The sequence below is a fragment of the Hyperoodon ampullatus genome, assembly GCF_949752795.1.
Source record: "Hyperoodon ampullatus genome assembly, chromosome: 9".
Lineage (NCBI taxonomy): Eukaryota > Metazoa > Chordata > Mammalia > Artiodactyla > Ziphiidae > Hyperoodon > Hyperoodon ampullatus.
This window is the reverse complement of record NC_136922.1, coordinates 11,743,655-11,762,519: the sequence shown is the minus strand read 5'-3', so window position 1 is coordinate 11,762,519 and position 18,865 is coordinate 11,743,655. Positions and strand designations below refer to the sequence as shown.

Genomic DNA, 18,865 nt, shown 5'->3' with positions numbered 1-18,865 from the left:
AAAACATTCAAAGAGCAGTACTTTTCCCCCTCCACACCCAAAAGGGCATTGGGCCCATTCGGGAAGAGAGAATAGAGTGGACTATGAATTTGCCCCTAAACTCGACAGACAGGGTTAAGCTGTTTCAGTGCAAGTCCGGCACTGACTGTTATAAACCACTGCCCTGTTTGTTTGAATTTAGACTTCGAGTATTGTCCTTTGACTGCCAATTGGTGAAGAACAGCTCCTTCCCTATAAAAATAAACTATGTAAAAAACTATACCGTGCTGTCCTTCATGGAAACTTGGCAAAGACAGATCCTACTAGTTTTTAGATTCTGCAATTATGAAAACTGGTTAAAACTCAAAGTGAGTGTTCATTTTTTTCAGGTTGATTTCTTCATACTTGTTATGGTAAATATTACTTGTATTTCATACGCTGGCGCTAGCAGTTATAATGACAGAAAGGTATATTGATAGCTAATTATTTTCTTCCCGTTTTATTGAGATATAATTGATACACACTGTAGAAGTTTAAGGTGTACAGCATAATGATTTGACTAACATACATGAAATGATTAACACAGTGTTTAGTGAACATCCATCATTTCATATAGATACAATATTAAATATAAAAAATATATTTTTGATAGCCAGTTTTTAATAGTTGTATAATTACAAATGATCTACTAAACTACCAAATGTATTTGGTAACAGCCAAATAACTAACAAAAAGATCCTTTAAAATATACTTCAGGGACTTCCCTGGTGGTCCAGTGGTAAAGAATCTGCCTTCCAATGCAGAGGACGCAGGTTCGATCCCTGGTTGGGGAACTAAGATCCTACATACCGCGGGGCAACTAAGACCATGCACCACACTACTGAGCCTGCACGCCTCAACTAGAGAGCCCAAGTGCCACAGACTACAGAGCCCATGCGCCCTGGAGCCTGTGCACCACAGCTGGAGAAGGGAAAAAGTGCATGCCACAACTAGAGAGAAGCCCACGCACCACAACGACGATCCTGTGTGTCACAACTAAGACCCAATGCAGCCAAAAATAAATAAATAATAAATAAATCTTAAAAAAAAAACTTCAATTTTTCTAAAACACCAACTCATTTTAATTTTGTGAAGTGAGTTTAACAGTATGGTATTCAGTTTCATAATGATGTGTTTCTTTACATAAATTTTCTATCTCAACTAAATTAAAATATGCATCAAATATGTTAATAATATAAATCTTGGAAGAGTAGCAAAGCATAGTTATGTATAACACAGAGTCTTAAAATATTAACAAACAATTCTGAGGTAAACGGAATCAAAGTGGAAATAATTAAAATGATGTTTAGCCAGAAATGACCAAGATTTTATGTTAAGCAAGTCACTCTTTTCATTACACAAATATACCCTTTTAAATTGTAATATAGATTATTCTGTTTTCACATGTATATATATTTCATATATGCCCTTTCCTTGGACAGTGACCTAATGTCATTTGCATCAGTGTCAGAGTCCTTATATTAATTCTAAATAAATATAGGCCATAGTTGTTCAGGATTCCAGAATGGGAAGATAACTGTGAAAACCACTATTTAGAGCTCGGTGGATTTATTATTAGGAAAGTAATCTTTCTTATTCTAGTTAGCATTCATTATCTGTACAGAGTGCATTGTAGTAGAGGATCCTTGGGTTTGTCATTGCTTGACAGTTTCTATTTACTGGTTTTTTGGGTTTTTTTTTTTTTTTTTTATGCAGTACGCGGGCCTCTCACTGTTGTGGCCTCTCCCGTTGCGGAGCACAGGCTCCGGACGCGCAGGCTCAGCGGCCATGGCTCACGGGCCCAGCCGCTCCGCAGCATGTGGGATTCTCCCCGGACCGGGGCACGAACCCGTGTCCCCTGCATTGGCAGGCGGACTCTCAATCACTGCGCCACCAGGGAAGCCCTTGGGTTTTTTTTGATAGATGTATTTAATGCAGAATAATTACCACAATAATGTTAGTTAACGTATCCATCACTTCAGATAGTTACAACTTCTCTTTTTGTAGTGAAACTTCTAAAATCTATTGTCTAAATAAACTGAACCCTAGTTTTGATCAATGTATGTGGGTTAAGGATCATATATAATGAGCTCGACTTAACATCCATGAGTAATCTGTACTCATTGTGGTGTGAAGAAGAGCCTCAGGCAGGTGAAGCCTGCCACACACTACAGTATTATCTAAGCTGATGGCAGGTCCAGTGGGTATGCCTTACGTCTTAGTGCTGTGAAATGACTCCCCCAAGATCATATGCTCCAATTCTCTTGAACTTCTGGAAGCTTCTGGAAGCCTTTTTACTCTTTCAGTATAGAAGTCTGATTTCCCTCCCCATTGATTTTACCTGCCATAATTAGTTTAATAGTCATAAAACATTTCTTTGCACACATCACTGCTCTATTTTAGAACACCACTGCTGATGGCATATTGCAGAGATCTCTTAGATTACCATTTAAGATTCTTTATAGTCAGGCTCCAGTCTAATTCTCAAAATTATGCCTACTTATCACCTATGTAATTTATTCATATTTGTCATCCAACTTGGATTTTTCTCAGTCCTTTAAAGCCAATTGAAGACCTGCTCATACATGAAGCCTGCTCATCTAGACCAGCCCTGGACACAGTGATTCCTACCTTCCTTCACTCATTAGCTTTCCATATGCTGCCTTTGATAAATGTCAACTAGACTGTAATGTTTTAGAGCAAAGATTAGATATTATTATACTCTTAATAATCCCCTTCCCTCCAGTACCTTCCTTAATGCTTACTACATCATGAGTTCTCCGTAACAGATTAATTACCTGAAAGGCATAACCATATCATTCATTTATTCATTTATTGAATTACTCAACAAATATTTTTGAATTCCTACCATATGCCAAGCATTGTGCTAAAACCTGGAATACAGGGACATGGTCCCTGCCCTGCAGAACTTACAGTCACTGGGCCCAACTGATACTCTCTGTCCAGTTATTTTTCTTCATTTGTATTTTAAGAGTATATAAAACTTAAAAGAATGTTTGGTCTTTCATTTATTAGCATTTCTCTATGTGTGACATTACCAAAAAATGATTACTGCAAAAACTTATCATATTTTTTAGAACTAAATACTCAGTTTACTCAGCTCCAGAGTTGGATCTTGCCTTTGACTATTCACTTTAAGCTGAAAAAATGTAGGTTAAAAAAAAAACGCATCACAAAAAATTATTTTTATTTATTCTTTGTAAGCCTGGTGTTCTTTTGGAGAATAACAAAGTTTGTTGTTTACAAGCTTCTCATTGGGGACATCATGCACTTCCTAGGTCTGGTCAGACACTTTTACTCAAAAGCTGGCTGAGAATATACGATCATATCAGGGATTACTTTGACCTTTTCTGTATTCCATGTTTTGATTAGCAAGCTATTCGGTTCATATCCCATTTATAGACAAATTGTGAAAGGCTTGAATGGCAAGCCAGAAATATATGGAATATTGAAAAGGTCAGTGTGATTTAGCCTGTAACCACAGTATTGAAAATATATGACAAGTCATTATCACACTTAATTCCCACAACAAGGACTGTGGTAAAGATGGGAAATTATTCCAATTAAAATATTCTTGTTTCGTACTGAAGGCTGAGGTGGCAAAGCTCAAATGGCCTCTTGACTCCTTTTTTTGTGATAACTTAATAAGCTAGAAAGAAACTGTAATTGAATTAAACAAGACCAAAAAAAAAGAGGTAACAGTTTCTTTTGATTTCAGAGTCCACCATAGAGGGAATAACATAATGAGTTTTCTAAAAACTCTAATTATACGTGAGTAAGACAGATATAGCTACAAAACTAATTCAACAGATACCCCATGCTCTCTTTTTATCTACAGCATAGCTGTCAGTCAGATGGGAACTCCATTTATTTCCATGGAAATGAAGGCAGTGAGTTCAATTTTGCCACCACCCGGGATGTAGATCTTTCTACAGAGGATATTCAAGAGCAGTGGTCAGAAGAATTTGAGAGCCAGCCTACAGGGTAAGTAATTGTTATCTCCCATGCCATGTATAGCACTTACATTTATCACACTGGAAATATTTTAAATGCATATTGTTAAATAGCAAAAATATACTTAATACTGGTGATCCTTATCATAGACAAGCCAAAAGGGGTACACTTATGTTAAACATTCTTTATTAAGTAATCAACTATTTTTATACTAATTTTTGTGATTGCAAATACCTTTTAACTTCAGTTGAATCACTTATATCTCATCTTTGTTTATTCAGCTTTTACTGGGAAAATGTGTTTTATTTTTCAATGCGTACAGGATATAAAATCTTCCCACTACTTTTATATTGAGACTTTCAGTTGTCTTCCTGGGGTCTGAGATTTATAGATGCTGTTACCTGATTTTCAGTGGAGTGTGTCTGTGATCTGTAAAAATTGTTTTAGGGGGTAAAATTTAATCTTTGAGAGATTTTTTTTTTTTTTTTTTTTTTTTTTTTTTTTTTTTTTTGCGGTACGCGGGCCTCTCACTGTTGTGGCCTCTCCCGTTGCGGAGCACAGGCTCTGGATGCGCAGGCTCAGCGGCCATGGCTCACGGGCCCAGCCGCTCCGCGAGAGATTTTTTTTTTAATATTTTTTAATTTTTTTATTTTTGGCTGCATCGGGTCTTAGTTGAGGTGTGTGGGCTTCTCTTAGTTGTGGTGTGCAGGCTCCAGAGTGTGTGGGCTCTGTAGTTGTGGCACATGGGCTCTCTAGTTGTAGTGTGCAGGCTCTCTAGTTGTGGCGTGCGGGCTTAGTTGCCCTGCAGCATGTGGGATCTTAGTTCCCTGACCAGGGATCAAACCTGCGTCCCCTGCATTGGAAGGGGGATGCTTAACCACTGGACCACCAGGGAAGTCCCTGAGAGATTTTTAAAGAAAGAATATGGGGTTGAGGTTGAAACAATGAGGATGGTTTGGTGGTAGTATTTTCTGGCCATTCTGAGCTATGTGCCTTCTTCTGGGTCCAGTGGCCCTAAGATATTTCCTATTAATCGAGTAGCATTTTCAGAAATTCAAGTTGAAAAAAATAGGTTCAGAGGAACAAAATTCATAAGGTAGTATGAATTGGAAGGAAATTCTAGAAATTCTCTGGTTTGCACCTGGCTTTTTTTTTTTTTTTTTTTTGCAGTATACACTTGTAATCATAACACCAGGTCCTTACTGCTATTTAGTGTATGTTTTCTAAGACTATGATGAAGATGAGTGAAATTAACATAAAGTGTAATTTCATGATGGATATGAAATAGCAATAATTTAACGCTTAACTATGAGGAAGCTTCCCAGAACACAACATTTGAGGTAGTCACGTCCCTCTGATCTCAACAAATTCAATCAAAATTGGATGGGATTCTAAGTGTCTGAGGGGCGAGAAGGCCACTATTGATGACCTCTTGGATTCCCCACTTCCTATGCATTGCCCAGAAACTGCATTTGGACCCAGTAAGAGGGAAATCTGACCAGCAGCCTAAGCCACTACTACTGCTGCTTGACGTTCTGCTGCCACATCAGGGTCTCTCACTGTTGAAAGCTAGATTTCTACAGCAGCTGACCTAGCCCTGCTCTTCCCCACCTCAGGGAAGTCCAGCTGTGGGAAGCCTCTGAAGGAGATTGATGCTTTGAGGGACCCCACCCGCCTCCAGGGTGTACTATTGACCTTTCCAAGCCTAGCAGTGATGCTCAAGCCCTTCAGTCCACAGAGTCCTTCTCTTTCAAGGTTCCTGTCACCCTTGAAGTCCCATGTCCAGTGTGGCTGTGGTGTCTCCTTGAGGGACCAGCAACCATTGTTCCTCTTTCTCGTGTCCAGGATCTCCCCAGGAATCTGGCTGCTTTCCTTTGTAACCCTTATACTACATAGGGCTCATTCCACTCCCCTCACAGACCCATGGGCTTTGATGGGGTCTAGAACTTAGACAATGCATGCCAAGTCTTCTTTACCTACCTTCTAGAGATAAAAGATCCATCACCAGCTTTACATCACCGTATCAGTTCTTTCTTTCTGACTCCTGGTATAAAAGACCAATTCAAATCCCTTTCCTGATGATGGAGCTTAACTGCCTTTGAGAGGGTCCCAAATTTCGAAGCACCAGAGACTCGTGACCTCCACTCCTTCACCTCTCCAAGCTAATACCACCTATGCAGCAGTTGTAGGTCATTTTCTTCAGTGAGACCTACATCCTCTAGGGACACAAATGATGCCACAGTGTTGTCCAGATACCCAGTCTCCATCCCACTAAAGCAGAGGGAGAAACACAAGTCTCCAGTGGTACCATTCTTATACATGCGTAAACCCTTTCCTGTTATTTATGTAGCTAGCTGACTAGCTAGTTACCAAGCTATCTCTTTCCTCGCAGTCCTAATGTCCTCTTATTCTTTTAGGAAGAGATACAATTTATTTTTACCTATGGCCTTCATATCCACATATTCCCTCTCCTAGAATGCCCTCTTCTTTGTTTTAGCTTGTTGTATTATCAAAAAGCATCTATAAAAGAACAAAAGAATGCTTACTGGATGGATTAATGGTCCATACAGCTCTCTGCTGCTAACATTAGTGGAGACATAGTACAAACACACAAAAAAACCCTTTATGAATTAAGCTTAGAAAGGAATAGATTTGATATTAGAAGAAACCAAGCACATTTTAGAAAATCAATGCACTAATCCAGAAAAATTGCTGGCAAAAAATATATTCCAATTAACAGATCAGACATTCTGCTATCTCAGAGCACTACTGATGTGAGAATTTGTGGCTAAACCAAAATATTCATCTCCCAAAACAAACAAAATGAACTAAAAGTATTTATGCTTAAAAAAAGAGCTAAATTCAACACAGATACAGAGGAACATCAGAGCAAATTCCATTCTCTCAGTGACTCAGGTGGTTTCTTTGGCCACTTCTCAGTACTGAGATATATAAGGTTTTGGTCACAGATTAGAGGCCGATACTTTCAGGCTGTGACATTGTCAGCAGATTTCTGTTCCAATAACGTAGAATAATGTGCTCGACAAAAGCACCTGTGCCACTCTAATTAGAACATAATTAATTCACCTTAATTCTAAAAGCAGCTTAATTATTCTAGCAACCACACCTTAGGTTTATTTGTAGCTTTTCCCCTAGGATATCAGACCACACCGCCCCCCCTCAGAACTACCTCATTTATGCTCTCATCTGGTGAACCATTTATCCACATTGGCATTATATTATTAAAAAAGGTATATAAAAGGATAATGAGACTATCCAGTATTTTCTCTGTTTGGGGAGGATGGTAAAATGCTGCTTTAATCCATAGCGTTGTATGTGAATGTGTGTGTGTGTGCCCCCTCTCCACATCCACCCACTCCCAAACGATGCTTTATTGATCTGAGAAAGAAAGCTGTTATAATAATTTATAATCAAAGCCCCAGGAAAAAATCCTGTCACAATCAAATTAACGTGAAGCATTTTTACCTAGGGTACGAGCTGACAAAGAAACACAGATTAGGAACTTGGTAGTGAAATTCTTGTTGTGTTTTATAAGCCAGATTTACTGAATATTTGTCTCATTCCTCCCCTCAGCCATCACCACCCACAGAATTTATCATCATAAGCTCACCTGCTAAAATAGACATAAAACGTAGGTGGTAAATCCCCACTCTATTCAAGAGTGACCAATTAAATTGATTGGATTGTAGCTTTGAGGTCACTTTCTTTTAAGACAGAAAAATTAAATTATTAATGTGGGTATAATATTCTCATCTCGTTTAACTATATTTTTCTCCCATAAGAATTATGAGAGAGAAAAAAGAATATGCAGTCCTCTCTAATAATAGCTTCAAAACATTTCATATGAATGGCAAGAAAAAAAAGCCAGTGTCATTATGACTCTTTTGGAAACCACTTTCCAAATATTCCTGTTTTCTTTCCATTTGAGTCAAATTATTTGATCTCAGATCACAAGGATGCAAAAGCTGTTTGCCTTTTACATCATAAAGCTGTATGTTGATAGGTTTATTTTAAGTGGGATTTTAAAGTTTCTTTTCTTTTTCCTAAAGACACATCTGTTACTTCAGCGAGAGAGAAACTTAAATAGATACACTGTTAATTTATGTGAGCCTTTCTGAACTTTGGCTTAACCTCACAAACACATCATTTCTTTAGCAACTACCATATCTCACCCATCTGAGGCTATCTTTGGGTGGGAGGGGGCTTTGTAGAAAAACACATTACGAGAATATGGAATTTGTATACTTGTCTTTCATCCCAAATGAAAACATTGTATGTTTTTAACTATTCAGATAACTTTAAAAAATATCTGTTTTTTTGCTGTCACCAAAGTATTCGTGTTAGAGAAGCTCCACACATGTAATGAATATTAAACTATTTTTTTTGAAGTGTAGTTGATTTACAATGTTGTATTAGGTTCAGGTGTACAGCAAAGTGATTCAGTTATACATATATATATGTATATATATATTCTTTTTTCAGATCCTTTTTTTTTCTTTTTCTTTTTCCAGATTCTTTTCCATTATAGGTTATTACAAGATATTGAATATAGTTCCCTCTGCTATACAGTAGGACCTTATTGTTTATCTATTCTATATATAGTATTTTTTTAAAGATTTTTTTTGACGTGGACCATTTTTAAAGTCTTTATTTAATTTGTTACAATATTGTTTCTGTTTTATGGTTTGGTTTTTTGGCCACAAGTCATGTGGGATCTTAGCTCCCCGACTAGGGATTGAACCCACACTCCCTGCACTGGCAGGCAAAGTCTCAACCACTGGACCGCCAGGGAAGTCTCTATATATAGTATATTGTAACTGCTAATCCCAAACTCCTAATTTCTCCCTCCCCATCTTTCCCCTTTGGTAACCGTAAGTTTGTTTTCTATGTCTGTGAGTCTATTTCTGTTTTGTAAATAAGTTCATTTGTATCATTTTTTTAGCTTCCACATATAAGTTATATGGTATGACATTTATCTATGACTTACTTCACTTAGTGTAATAATCTCTAGGTCCATCCATGTTGCTGCAGATGGCATTATCTCATTTTTTATGGCTGTATAATTGAATATTAAACTATTGAATCAACACAGCATGCTCTAGTCTTCTCCACCTGCCCCAAATCCTTGGAAACTACAGAAAACAAGCAAATGAATCTATAATGACAACAGAGTGTGCCCTAATTGAGTCAGGAATTATGAAGTGTTACACAAAAAAAAAAAAAAAAGAGAGAGAGAGAAGAAAAGGATCTGATGGAAGGAGGAAACTATAACCCAAAACATATATTGAATGACACACTACAAAAGGGTACTAGGTACTGGACACAGGAATCAGATGGGTCTCTGGGGTCCTGCTGTCAGGATTGCTAAGTAGGTGAGTCTTTGACTACACACACTTTGTGCAGGCATGTCTGCCCCTAGGAACAAGCAATGAATGCAGACACTTGGAATGGAGAAGCAGGGCAATGCCAGGAAACTGAAAACCTCAAGGACCCCTATGGTACCCCCCACCCAAGGGCACATCTGCTCCCATTGGTGGGCATTTTTACCCCAAAACTAAGGAAGAATAGCAGATACAAATCTAAGCAAATGATCTAGAATCATCAAATCTGAGGAAAATCCACTCCATTAAAAAAAATTCATCAAACTAGAGAACTAAGAGCTGAGAAAATAGAAGTAGCAGAATAAACAAATGGAGATTTTATAAAAAGTATAATTGATACCCTCAGAGAGATAAAAGACAATACTGCATTTGTAAAATTAAAACAGATTTTGTGAGGAAAAAATAGAGATGTGAGAAATGAAAATATATGATTGTTGAAACAAATTTAATGGATTTTTTCCCTCTGAATATGAGCATAAGCATAGCTGAAGAACAAATTAATGAGCTGGAAATTTGAGTCTTGAAATCTTTCCAAAACTTAGGGTTATTGGATGTAAGAAAAAGAAATGTAAAGTGTAGGGGGGAGATTGGCACTTCTAACATTAGAAATAATAGGAATTCCAAAAGGAGGAAGGGTCAGAGGGAATATGTGGAATGAAATATTCAAAAATATAATTGAAGACAAGCTCCCAAGACTTGAAAAAGAAGAAGAAAGAAAAAGACATAGTTCCTATGAATGAAAATGTTTAGCAAGATGGATGGAAAAATATCCAGTCCTAGATCATCAGGGAGAAACTTTAGAATGCAGATAAAAGAGGAAATGCTAAAAGCTTCTAGATGAGATTCACTGTATAATACTTTCCTTAGTAACACTAAGCATAATTTTATAAAATGAGGCAGTTCTCTTAATGTTCTGAGAGAAAATTATTTGGAACATAACATTCTCCTCCAGTCAAATATCATTCAAGTATTGGGGAAAAATAAAAATTTTCAGACACACAGGGTTCAGAAAGTTTACTACTCTTGAATGCTTTCTGAAAGAATTACTAGAAGATGTATACCTGGAAATTAATCCAAGAGGAATATGATAGATTCAAGAAAGAGGAGTGAGCAAGGAAAAAAGTAAAGCTTGTAGTTCAGACTGAAAAAAGTATTGATTACTGAAAATTTTTAATAAAAAATTGGAATTAAAGCCCAGCTGACCTCAATATGAGAGGTACAGAGGGAGACTGACAAGAAGAGAAGAAGAAGGAATTAAAATACTGCCAAAGTTCTTAACTTGCTTGGAGTGAGGATATAGATCTTGGGTAACTCTTAATGTTAATAGAAAACTTTAAGGGTAAATATGTGTGCTAAAGAAAATAGATTAGACCAGAGGGCAGACAGCAGAAGCAAGAAGAACTACATTCGTGCAGCCTGTGGAACAAAAACCACATTCACAGAAAGACAGACAAGATGAAAAGGCAGAGGGCTATGTACCAGATGATGGAACAAGACAAAACCCCAGAAAAACAACTAAATGAAGTGGAGATAGGAAACCTTCCAGAAAAAGAATTCAGAGTAATGATAGTGAAGATGATCCAGGACCTCGGAAAAAGAATGGAGGCAAAGATCGACAAGATGTAAGAAATGTTGAACAAAGACCTAGAGGAATTAAAGAACAAACACCTAGAAGAATTAAAGAAGAAGCAAACACAGATGAACAATACAATAACTGAAATGAAAAATACACTAGAAGGAATCAATAGCAGAATAACTGAGGCAGAAGAACGGATAAGTGACCTGGAAGACAGAATGGTGGAATTCACTGCCATGGAACAGAATAAAGAAAAAAGAAAGAAAAGAAATGAAGACAGCCTGAGAGACATCTGGGACAACATTAAACGCAACAACATTCGCATTACAGGGGTCCCAGAAGGAGAAGAGAGAGAGAAAGGACTAGAGAAAATATTTGAAGAGATAATAGTCAAAAACTTCCCTAACATGGGAAAGGAAATAGCCACCCAAGTCCAGGAAGCGCAGAGAGTCCCAGGCAGGATAAACCCAAGGGGAAACACACTGAGACACATAGTAATCAAACTGACAAAATTAAAAACAAAGAAAAGTTACTGAAAGCAACAAGGGAAAAATGACAAATAACATACAAGGAAACTCCCATAAGGTTAACAGCTGATTTCCCAGCAGAAACTCTACAAGCCAGAAGGGAGTGGCACAATATATTTAAAATGATGAAAGGGAAGAACCTACAAACAAGATTACTCTACCGGGTAAGGATCTCATTCAGATTTGACAGAGAAGTCAAAAGCTTTACAGACAAGAAAAAGCTAACAAAATTCAACACCACCAAACCAGCTCTACATCAAATGCTAAAGGAGCTTCTCTAAGAGGGAGACACAAGAGAAGAAAAGGACCTACAAAAACAAACCCATAACAATTAAGAAAATAGTAATAGGAACATACATATCGATAATTACCTTAAATGTGAATGGATTAAATGCTCCAACCCAAAGACACAGGCTTGCTGAATGGATACAAAAACAAGACTACATATATATATATATATGCTGTCTACAAGAGACCCACTGCACACCTAGGAGTGTTGCATACAGACTTAAACTGAGGGGATGGAAAAAGATATTTCATGCAAATGGAAATCAAAAGAAAGCTGGAATAGCAATACTCATATAAGATAAAATAGACTTTAAAATAAAGAATGTTACAAGAGACAAGGAAGGACACTACATATTGATCAAGGGATCAATCCAAGAGGAAGATATAACAATTATAAATATACATGCACCCAACATAGGAGCACCTCAATACATAAGGCAAATATGAACAGCTATAAAAGGAAATAGACAGTAACACAATAAAGGTGGGAGACTTTAACACCTCACTTACACCAATGGACAAATCATCCAGACAGAAAACTAATAAGGAAACACAAGCTTTAAATGACACAATAGACCAGATAGATTTAACTGATATTTATAGGACATTCCATCCGAAGACAGCAGATTACGCTTTCTTCTCAGTGCATATGGAACATTCTCCAGGATAGATCACATCTTGGGTCACAAATCAAGCCTCAGTAAATTTAAGAAAATTGAAATCATATCAAGCATCTTTTATGACCACAATGCTATGAGATTAGAAATCAATTACAGGGAAAAAACGTAAAAAACACAAACACATGGAGGCTAAACAATACGTTACTAAATAACCAAGAGATCACTGAAAAATCCAAGAGGAAATCAAAAAATACCTAGAGACAAATTACAACGAAAACACGACAATCCAAAACCTATGGGATGCAGCAAAAGCAGTTCTAAGAGGGAAGTTTATAGCAATACAAGCCTACCTTAAGAAACAAGAAACATCTCAAATAAACAATCTAACGTTACACCTAAAGGAACTAGAGAAAGAAGAACAAACAAAACCCAAAGTTAGTAGAAGGAAAGACATCATGAACATCAGAGCAGAAATAAATGAAACAGAAGCAAAGAAAACAATAGCAGAGATCAATAAAACTAAAATCTGGTTCTTTGAGAAGATAAACAAAATTGATAAACCATTAGCCAGACTCATCAAGAAAAAGAGGGAGGGGACTCAAATCAATAAAATTAGAAGCGAAAAAGGAGAAGTTACAACAGACACCACAGAAATACAAAGCATTCTAAGGGACTACTACAAGGAACTCTATGCCAATAAAATGGACAACGTGGAAGATATGGACAAATCCTTAGTAAGGTATACCCTTACAAGACTGAAACAAGAAGGAATAGAAAATATGAACAGACCAATCACAAGTAATGAAATTGAAACTGTGATTAAAAATCTTCCAACAAACAGAAGTCCAGGACCAGATGGCTTCATAGGTGATTTCTATCAAACATTTAGAGAAGAGCTAACACCCACCTTTCTCAAACTCTTCCAAAAAAATTGCAGAGGAAGGAACACTCCCAAACTCATTCTATGAGGCCACCATCGCCCTGATACCAAAACCAGACAAAGATGCTACAAAAAAAGAAAATTACAGACCCCTATCACTGATGAATATAGATGCAGAAATCCTCAACAGGATACTAGCAAACAGAATCCAACAACACATTAAAAGGATCATACACCATGATCAAGTGGGATTTATCCCAGGGATGCAAGGATTCTTCAATATATGCAAATCAATCAATGTGATACACCATATTAACAAACTGAAGAAGAAAAATCACATGATCATCTCAATAGATGCAGAAAAAGCTTTTGACAAAATTCAACACCTATTTACGATAAAAACTCTCCAGTAAGTGGGCATAGAGGGAACCTACCTCAACATAATAAAGGCCATATATGACAAACCCACAGCCAACATCATTCTCAATGGTGAAAAACTGAAAGCATTTCCTCTAAGGTCAGGAACAAGACAAGGATGTCCACTCTCGCCACTATTATTCCACATAGTTTTGGAGGTCCTAGCCACGACAATCAGAGAAGACAAAGAAATAAAAGGAATACATATTGGAAAAGAAGAAGTAAAACTGTCACTGTTTGCAGATGACATGATACTATACATAGAGAATCCTAAAAATGCCACCAGAAAACTACTAGAGCTAAGCAATGAATTTGGTAAAGTAGCAGGATACAAAATTAATGCACAGAAATCTCTTGCATTCCTATACACTAAAGATGAAAAATCTGAAAGAGAAATGAAGGAAACACTTCCATTTACCATTGCAACAAAAAGAATAAAATACCTAGGAATAAACCTACCAAGGGAGATAAAAGACCTGTATGCAGAAAACTATAAGACACTGATGAAAGAAATTAAAGATGATACAAACAGATGGAGAGATATACCATGTTCTTGGATTGGAAGAATCAACATTGTGAAAATGACTATACTACCCAGAGCAATCAGCAGGTTCAGTGCAATCCCTATCAAATTACCAATGGCATTTTTCACAGAACTAGAACAAAAAAATCTTAAAATTTATATGGAGACACAAAAGACCCCAAATAGCCAGGTCATTCATTGCAGCACTATTTACAATAGCCAGGTCATGGAAGCAACCTAAATGCCCATTGACAGATGAATGGATAAAGAAAATATGGTACATATATACAATGCAATATTACTCAGCCATAAAAAGGAATGATATTGGGTCATTTGTAGAGACGTGGATGGATCTAGAGACTGTCATACAGAGTGAAGTAAGTCAGAAAGAGAAAAACAAATATCGTATTTTAACGCATATATATGGAACCTAGAAAAATGGTACAGATGAACCAGTTTGCAGGGCAGAAATAGAGACACAGATGTAGAGGACAAACATATGGACACCAAGGGAGGGAAAGTGTTGGTGTCATGCATTGGGAGATTGGGATTAACATATATACACTAACATGTATAATATGGATAACTAATAAGAACCTGCTGTATAAAAAAATAAATAAAATACAAAAATTCAAAAAAAAAGAAATTAGCCATTTATAGGCTACATAACTTCTAAAGCATTAGGTTAACATAAAACAAAGAGGACTTAGTCCAACAAATGCCAGGAAAGTGACAAAAAGTAAACAATAACAAACAGGGTAAATAGAAAACAGAAAACAGTTTGGCAGGAACATATCAGTACAATCTGAACATATCAGTACACAGTAAATTTGAGTGAGATATATTCATTTATTAAGTGAGATTTTCACAGTAGGCTTTTAAACCATCAGCTATACGTTTGCTATTTATGAGAGACTCAAACTAGAACAACACAAGAAGTTGAAAGTCAAAGAAGAGAAACTAATATACCAGATAAATGCAGCAAAAGAAGCAAGGAGGCATATTAATATCAGATATTCAAATCAGATAAAGTAGAATTCAGATTTAAGCATTACAAGGGCTAAAAAGGGCTATTTTTGTGTGTGTGGCTTTTTGTGTGTGTGTGGCTTTTTTTTTACATCTTTATTGGAGTATAATTGCTTTACAGTGTTGTGTTAGTTTCTGCTCCCTCTTGCGTCTCCCTCCCGCCCTCCCTATCCCACCCCTCGAGGTGGTCACAAAGCACCGAGCTGATCTCGCTGTGCTATACAGCAGCTTCCCGCTAACTATCTATTTTACACATAGTAGTGTATATATGTCAGTGCTACTCTCTCAATTTGTCCCACCCACCCCTTACCCCACTGTGTCCACGAGTCTGTTCTCTACATCTGTGTCACTATTCCTGCCTTGCCACTAGGTCCATCTGTACCATTTTTCTAGATTCCATATACATGCATTAATATACGGTGTTTGTTTTTTTCTTTCTGACTTACTTCACTCTGTATGACAGCCTCTATGTCCATCCACATCACCACAAATGACTCAACTTCCTATGCAACAGTATATGAAGAACACTTTGCACAATGCATGACATATAATAAGCAATCAAAAGACTTAAAAATTGGTTGTTATTCCAACTATGCTTACTATCGGTAATGGGATATGACCAAAGTGGTACTCAAAGAAAAATTATATTCATAGTAACTAATAAGATATGAAAAGAAACACAAAGTTGAATAGTCCAATGAAACCTACATTGGATCCTCTAAATAAACCAATGAAATGTCATTTTAAAAAAGACAGTATTAGTTAAAATAATAATTGGATATATTTTAAAATCATGGAAGTGCTAAAGTGGATCAGAGTAAACTTGTTGCAAGCTGTTCAAAGACTCCTTGCTTGTTCTGGTTTGCTTCTGATGTGGGTTCTAAAATTGCTTTCTATTTACACAGATTGTTTTTCTGTTTTGAAACATAGACAGTAAATTTTCAAATAATAAAAAAATAAGTTCATGTGATTAGGTATGCTAAAATTGTTCTGGAATTCCTTCATAGAAATTTTAAACCCTTCTTTAATTTGCAGCATGTGTACGTCTTTGCTCTTGGCACTGCCATTCTTGAGTTGGTTAATAACCCCTTCCCCTCTCCAAACCAGCTGTCCATGTGAGCAACCAGAATACAGCAACTCACTCCCTCTTCAAGAGAGGACGCTCTTCACTGAAGTCACAGAAAGAAGAGAATGAAATCTGAATCCTCCCAAAGTGATTTAATTCCTCACAGCTTGGCATAACACTAGCCCGTGATAGGATTTTTCTGTAGAAGGCTTTAGAGGAGGCTGCTGGCACTGAAATGTTCAGATGCCCACTTCTTCAGCATGTTTCATTTTCTGTAGTCTTTCCTCAGTAGTTCACCTGCTCCAAACTGACCACAAGGCAGTCCTGAATATGTAGGAGTTTATAAGAAGGAAAAGCAGAACTCTGACACCTCACAAAACATAGCTCGGGGTTATCTAGAACATATTCAGGAGCATTAGGAAACTGAGAATTTAATTCCTCAGCCCCATAAAGTATGCTAAGTAGTATAATTATTTAGCTTTGTATTTTGAAACATGACAACGACATAATGACTAGTTTGGCATATATGTAATAAAATATTACGTGACACATTTTAAAAAGTTAATAGTAACCTGGAAAATGTGTATATTACTAATGTAAATGAAAAAGGGCAAAATACAAAACCATCTTATAATATTATCATGACCGCTTGGAAATATACATATAAAATATTAGAAATAAATATAGTAAAATATAAGTTGTTCTTGTCTCTGGGGTAGTATGGTTATGGGTGATTTTTTTCTTCTACTCTTTCTGTTTTCCAATTTTCCAATAATGAGAATATTGCTATCATACTAGAAAACAAATAGATGCAATACCCAGAATTCTCCCACATACCAGCAAGACATAGAAAAGATGCCAGAGGGCAAACAGGACTTATCAAATGGTCAGAGAGATTAGTCTCTGGACTGCTGACCTGACTATTTCCAGTTCTCTCCAACCTCCAGTCCTAACAATCCTGCTCTGCTACCATCACACCCTATTAACTGCTTTATAAATTTGTTCTGAAGAAGCTCTTTCAAGAAATATATTTTAAAACAGCTCATCTAAGATTATAGAAAAAAATTTGAGCACAGATAATGTTTTCCTCAGGTCAGCCATGACTTAGTCTCTGATAGGTGATTTACTATAAAGAGGCCAAAATACAAGTATTAGTTATGTTTTTTAATGGCATTGCTTAGAAAAGGGGGTCAGTCCTGAAACTGACTCAAAATGTCTTTCTTAAATTTCAATGCTATCCACTGGAATAAAACCACGAAAAAAGCAATATAGACTCAATAAAACAAATTTATATTGGTTTCCTTGTTCTGAGGAGATAGTTCCAAAGAATGTTACATATACCTTGAAAACCAAAACTGCATATAGACCAACAAGAACAATCTCCATTATAGCCCCTTCAATGTCAGTTGATGCTTTTATTAAAAATTGGCTTTAAAATTACATAGAATTCTTCAGAACAGTTTGAACATCTTCTTGCTATTTTCTACAGTTCTTCCCTCTATCCTACCCAGAAGAATTATGTTACCTCTGGCATTTTATTTAAGCTTATAATTCAGGGTAAGTGAATTTAAGATAGACTGACAGACTGAGTTAACACTGTATTAAGTGGGCCTTTTTTTTTACAGGCATGTTCGTTATTATTAAAGTAAAACCCACTTGACCATTTAGATCACATAAGTAATAAATTTAAGCACCCCAATAGATTTGTAGCCAAAATCTTAAACTGTACAAAAAACCCACGGATAGAAAATACAGTTTTTCTTTCAGCTAAGTATCCCCTTGCTTAAATTGTTTAAGCAATTACCCTTTGCATATTGTACTACAACTTTGTCTAAGATTGCTGCTCTGCTAATTCTAGTGTGAAAAAAATAAAAATACTCATTATAATTTAGAAGTTCATTTGAATAGCCACTTTCACTTATTTTAAAACAAAAATAGTACTACAGGGCTTCCCTGGTAGCGCAGTGGTTGAGAGTCCGTCTGCCGATGCAGGGGACGCGGGTTCGTGCCCCGGTCTGGGAAGATCACACGTGCCGCGGAGCGGCTGGGCCCGTGAGCCATGGCCGATGGGCCTGTGCGTCCGGAGCCTGTGCTCCGCAACGGGAGAGGCCACAACAGTGAGAGGCCCGCGTACCACAAAAAAAAAAAGTACTACATTTTACAGGGGGAGAAAAGGAAACTAACATTTATTAAAACTGTAATATGCCAGGCAGTACATCATTTTCTCTAAACATCCTCAGTCTAGATCATATTTCTGTCTTATTGGTGAGAAAGCTGAGTGCTTTCTACCATTCTGAAGCCAATATTCCTTATTAATGTTATTCCAGCAAGAATGTAAATAAATACAATGCATGTAATAAAAACCTAAAGCAAAATTGAATTTGAGTGAAATATAGGGGAACCGATTGAAGAAAAGAATTTTTGAAATGCAGTGCATGCAGGATGCCTTCAAATAGAGCTTATCCTTTACCTTCACCTAAGCTGTCATGCTGGAGGAAAAACCTGTAAATGCAATGAAGGTGGAGAAGCCTTTAGTCAAAATGACCT

General features: G+C 36.8%; 1 protein-coding gene across 1 annotated transcript in view; it reads left to right on the top strand.

The window, feature by feature from the left end:
* The window catches only part of RELN (reelin), a gene marked incomplete at both ends in the record, with an annotated part of 529,938 nt that overhangs the window by 321,425 nt on the left and 189,648 nt on the right, over positions 1 to 18,865 (top strand). Inside the window, one exon of the mRNA XM_079711605.1 lies at positions 3,878 to 4,023. Coding sequence (XP_079567731.1) covers positions 3,878 to 4,023 — 146 coding nt within the window. The remainder of the gene's footprint in view (positions 1 to 3,877; positions 4,024 to 18,865) is intronic.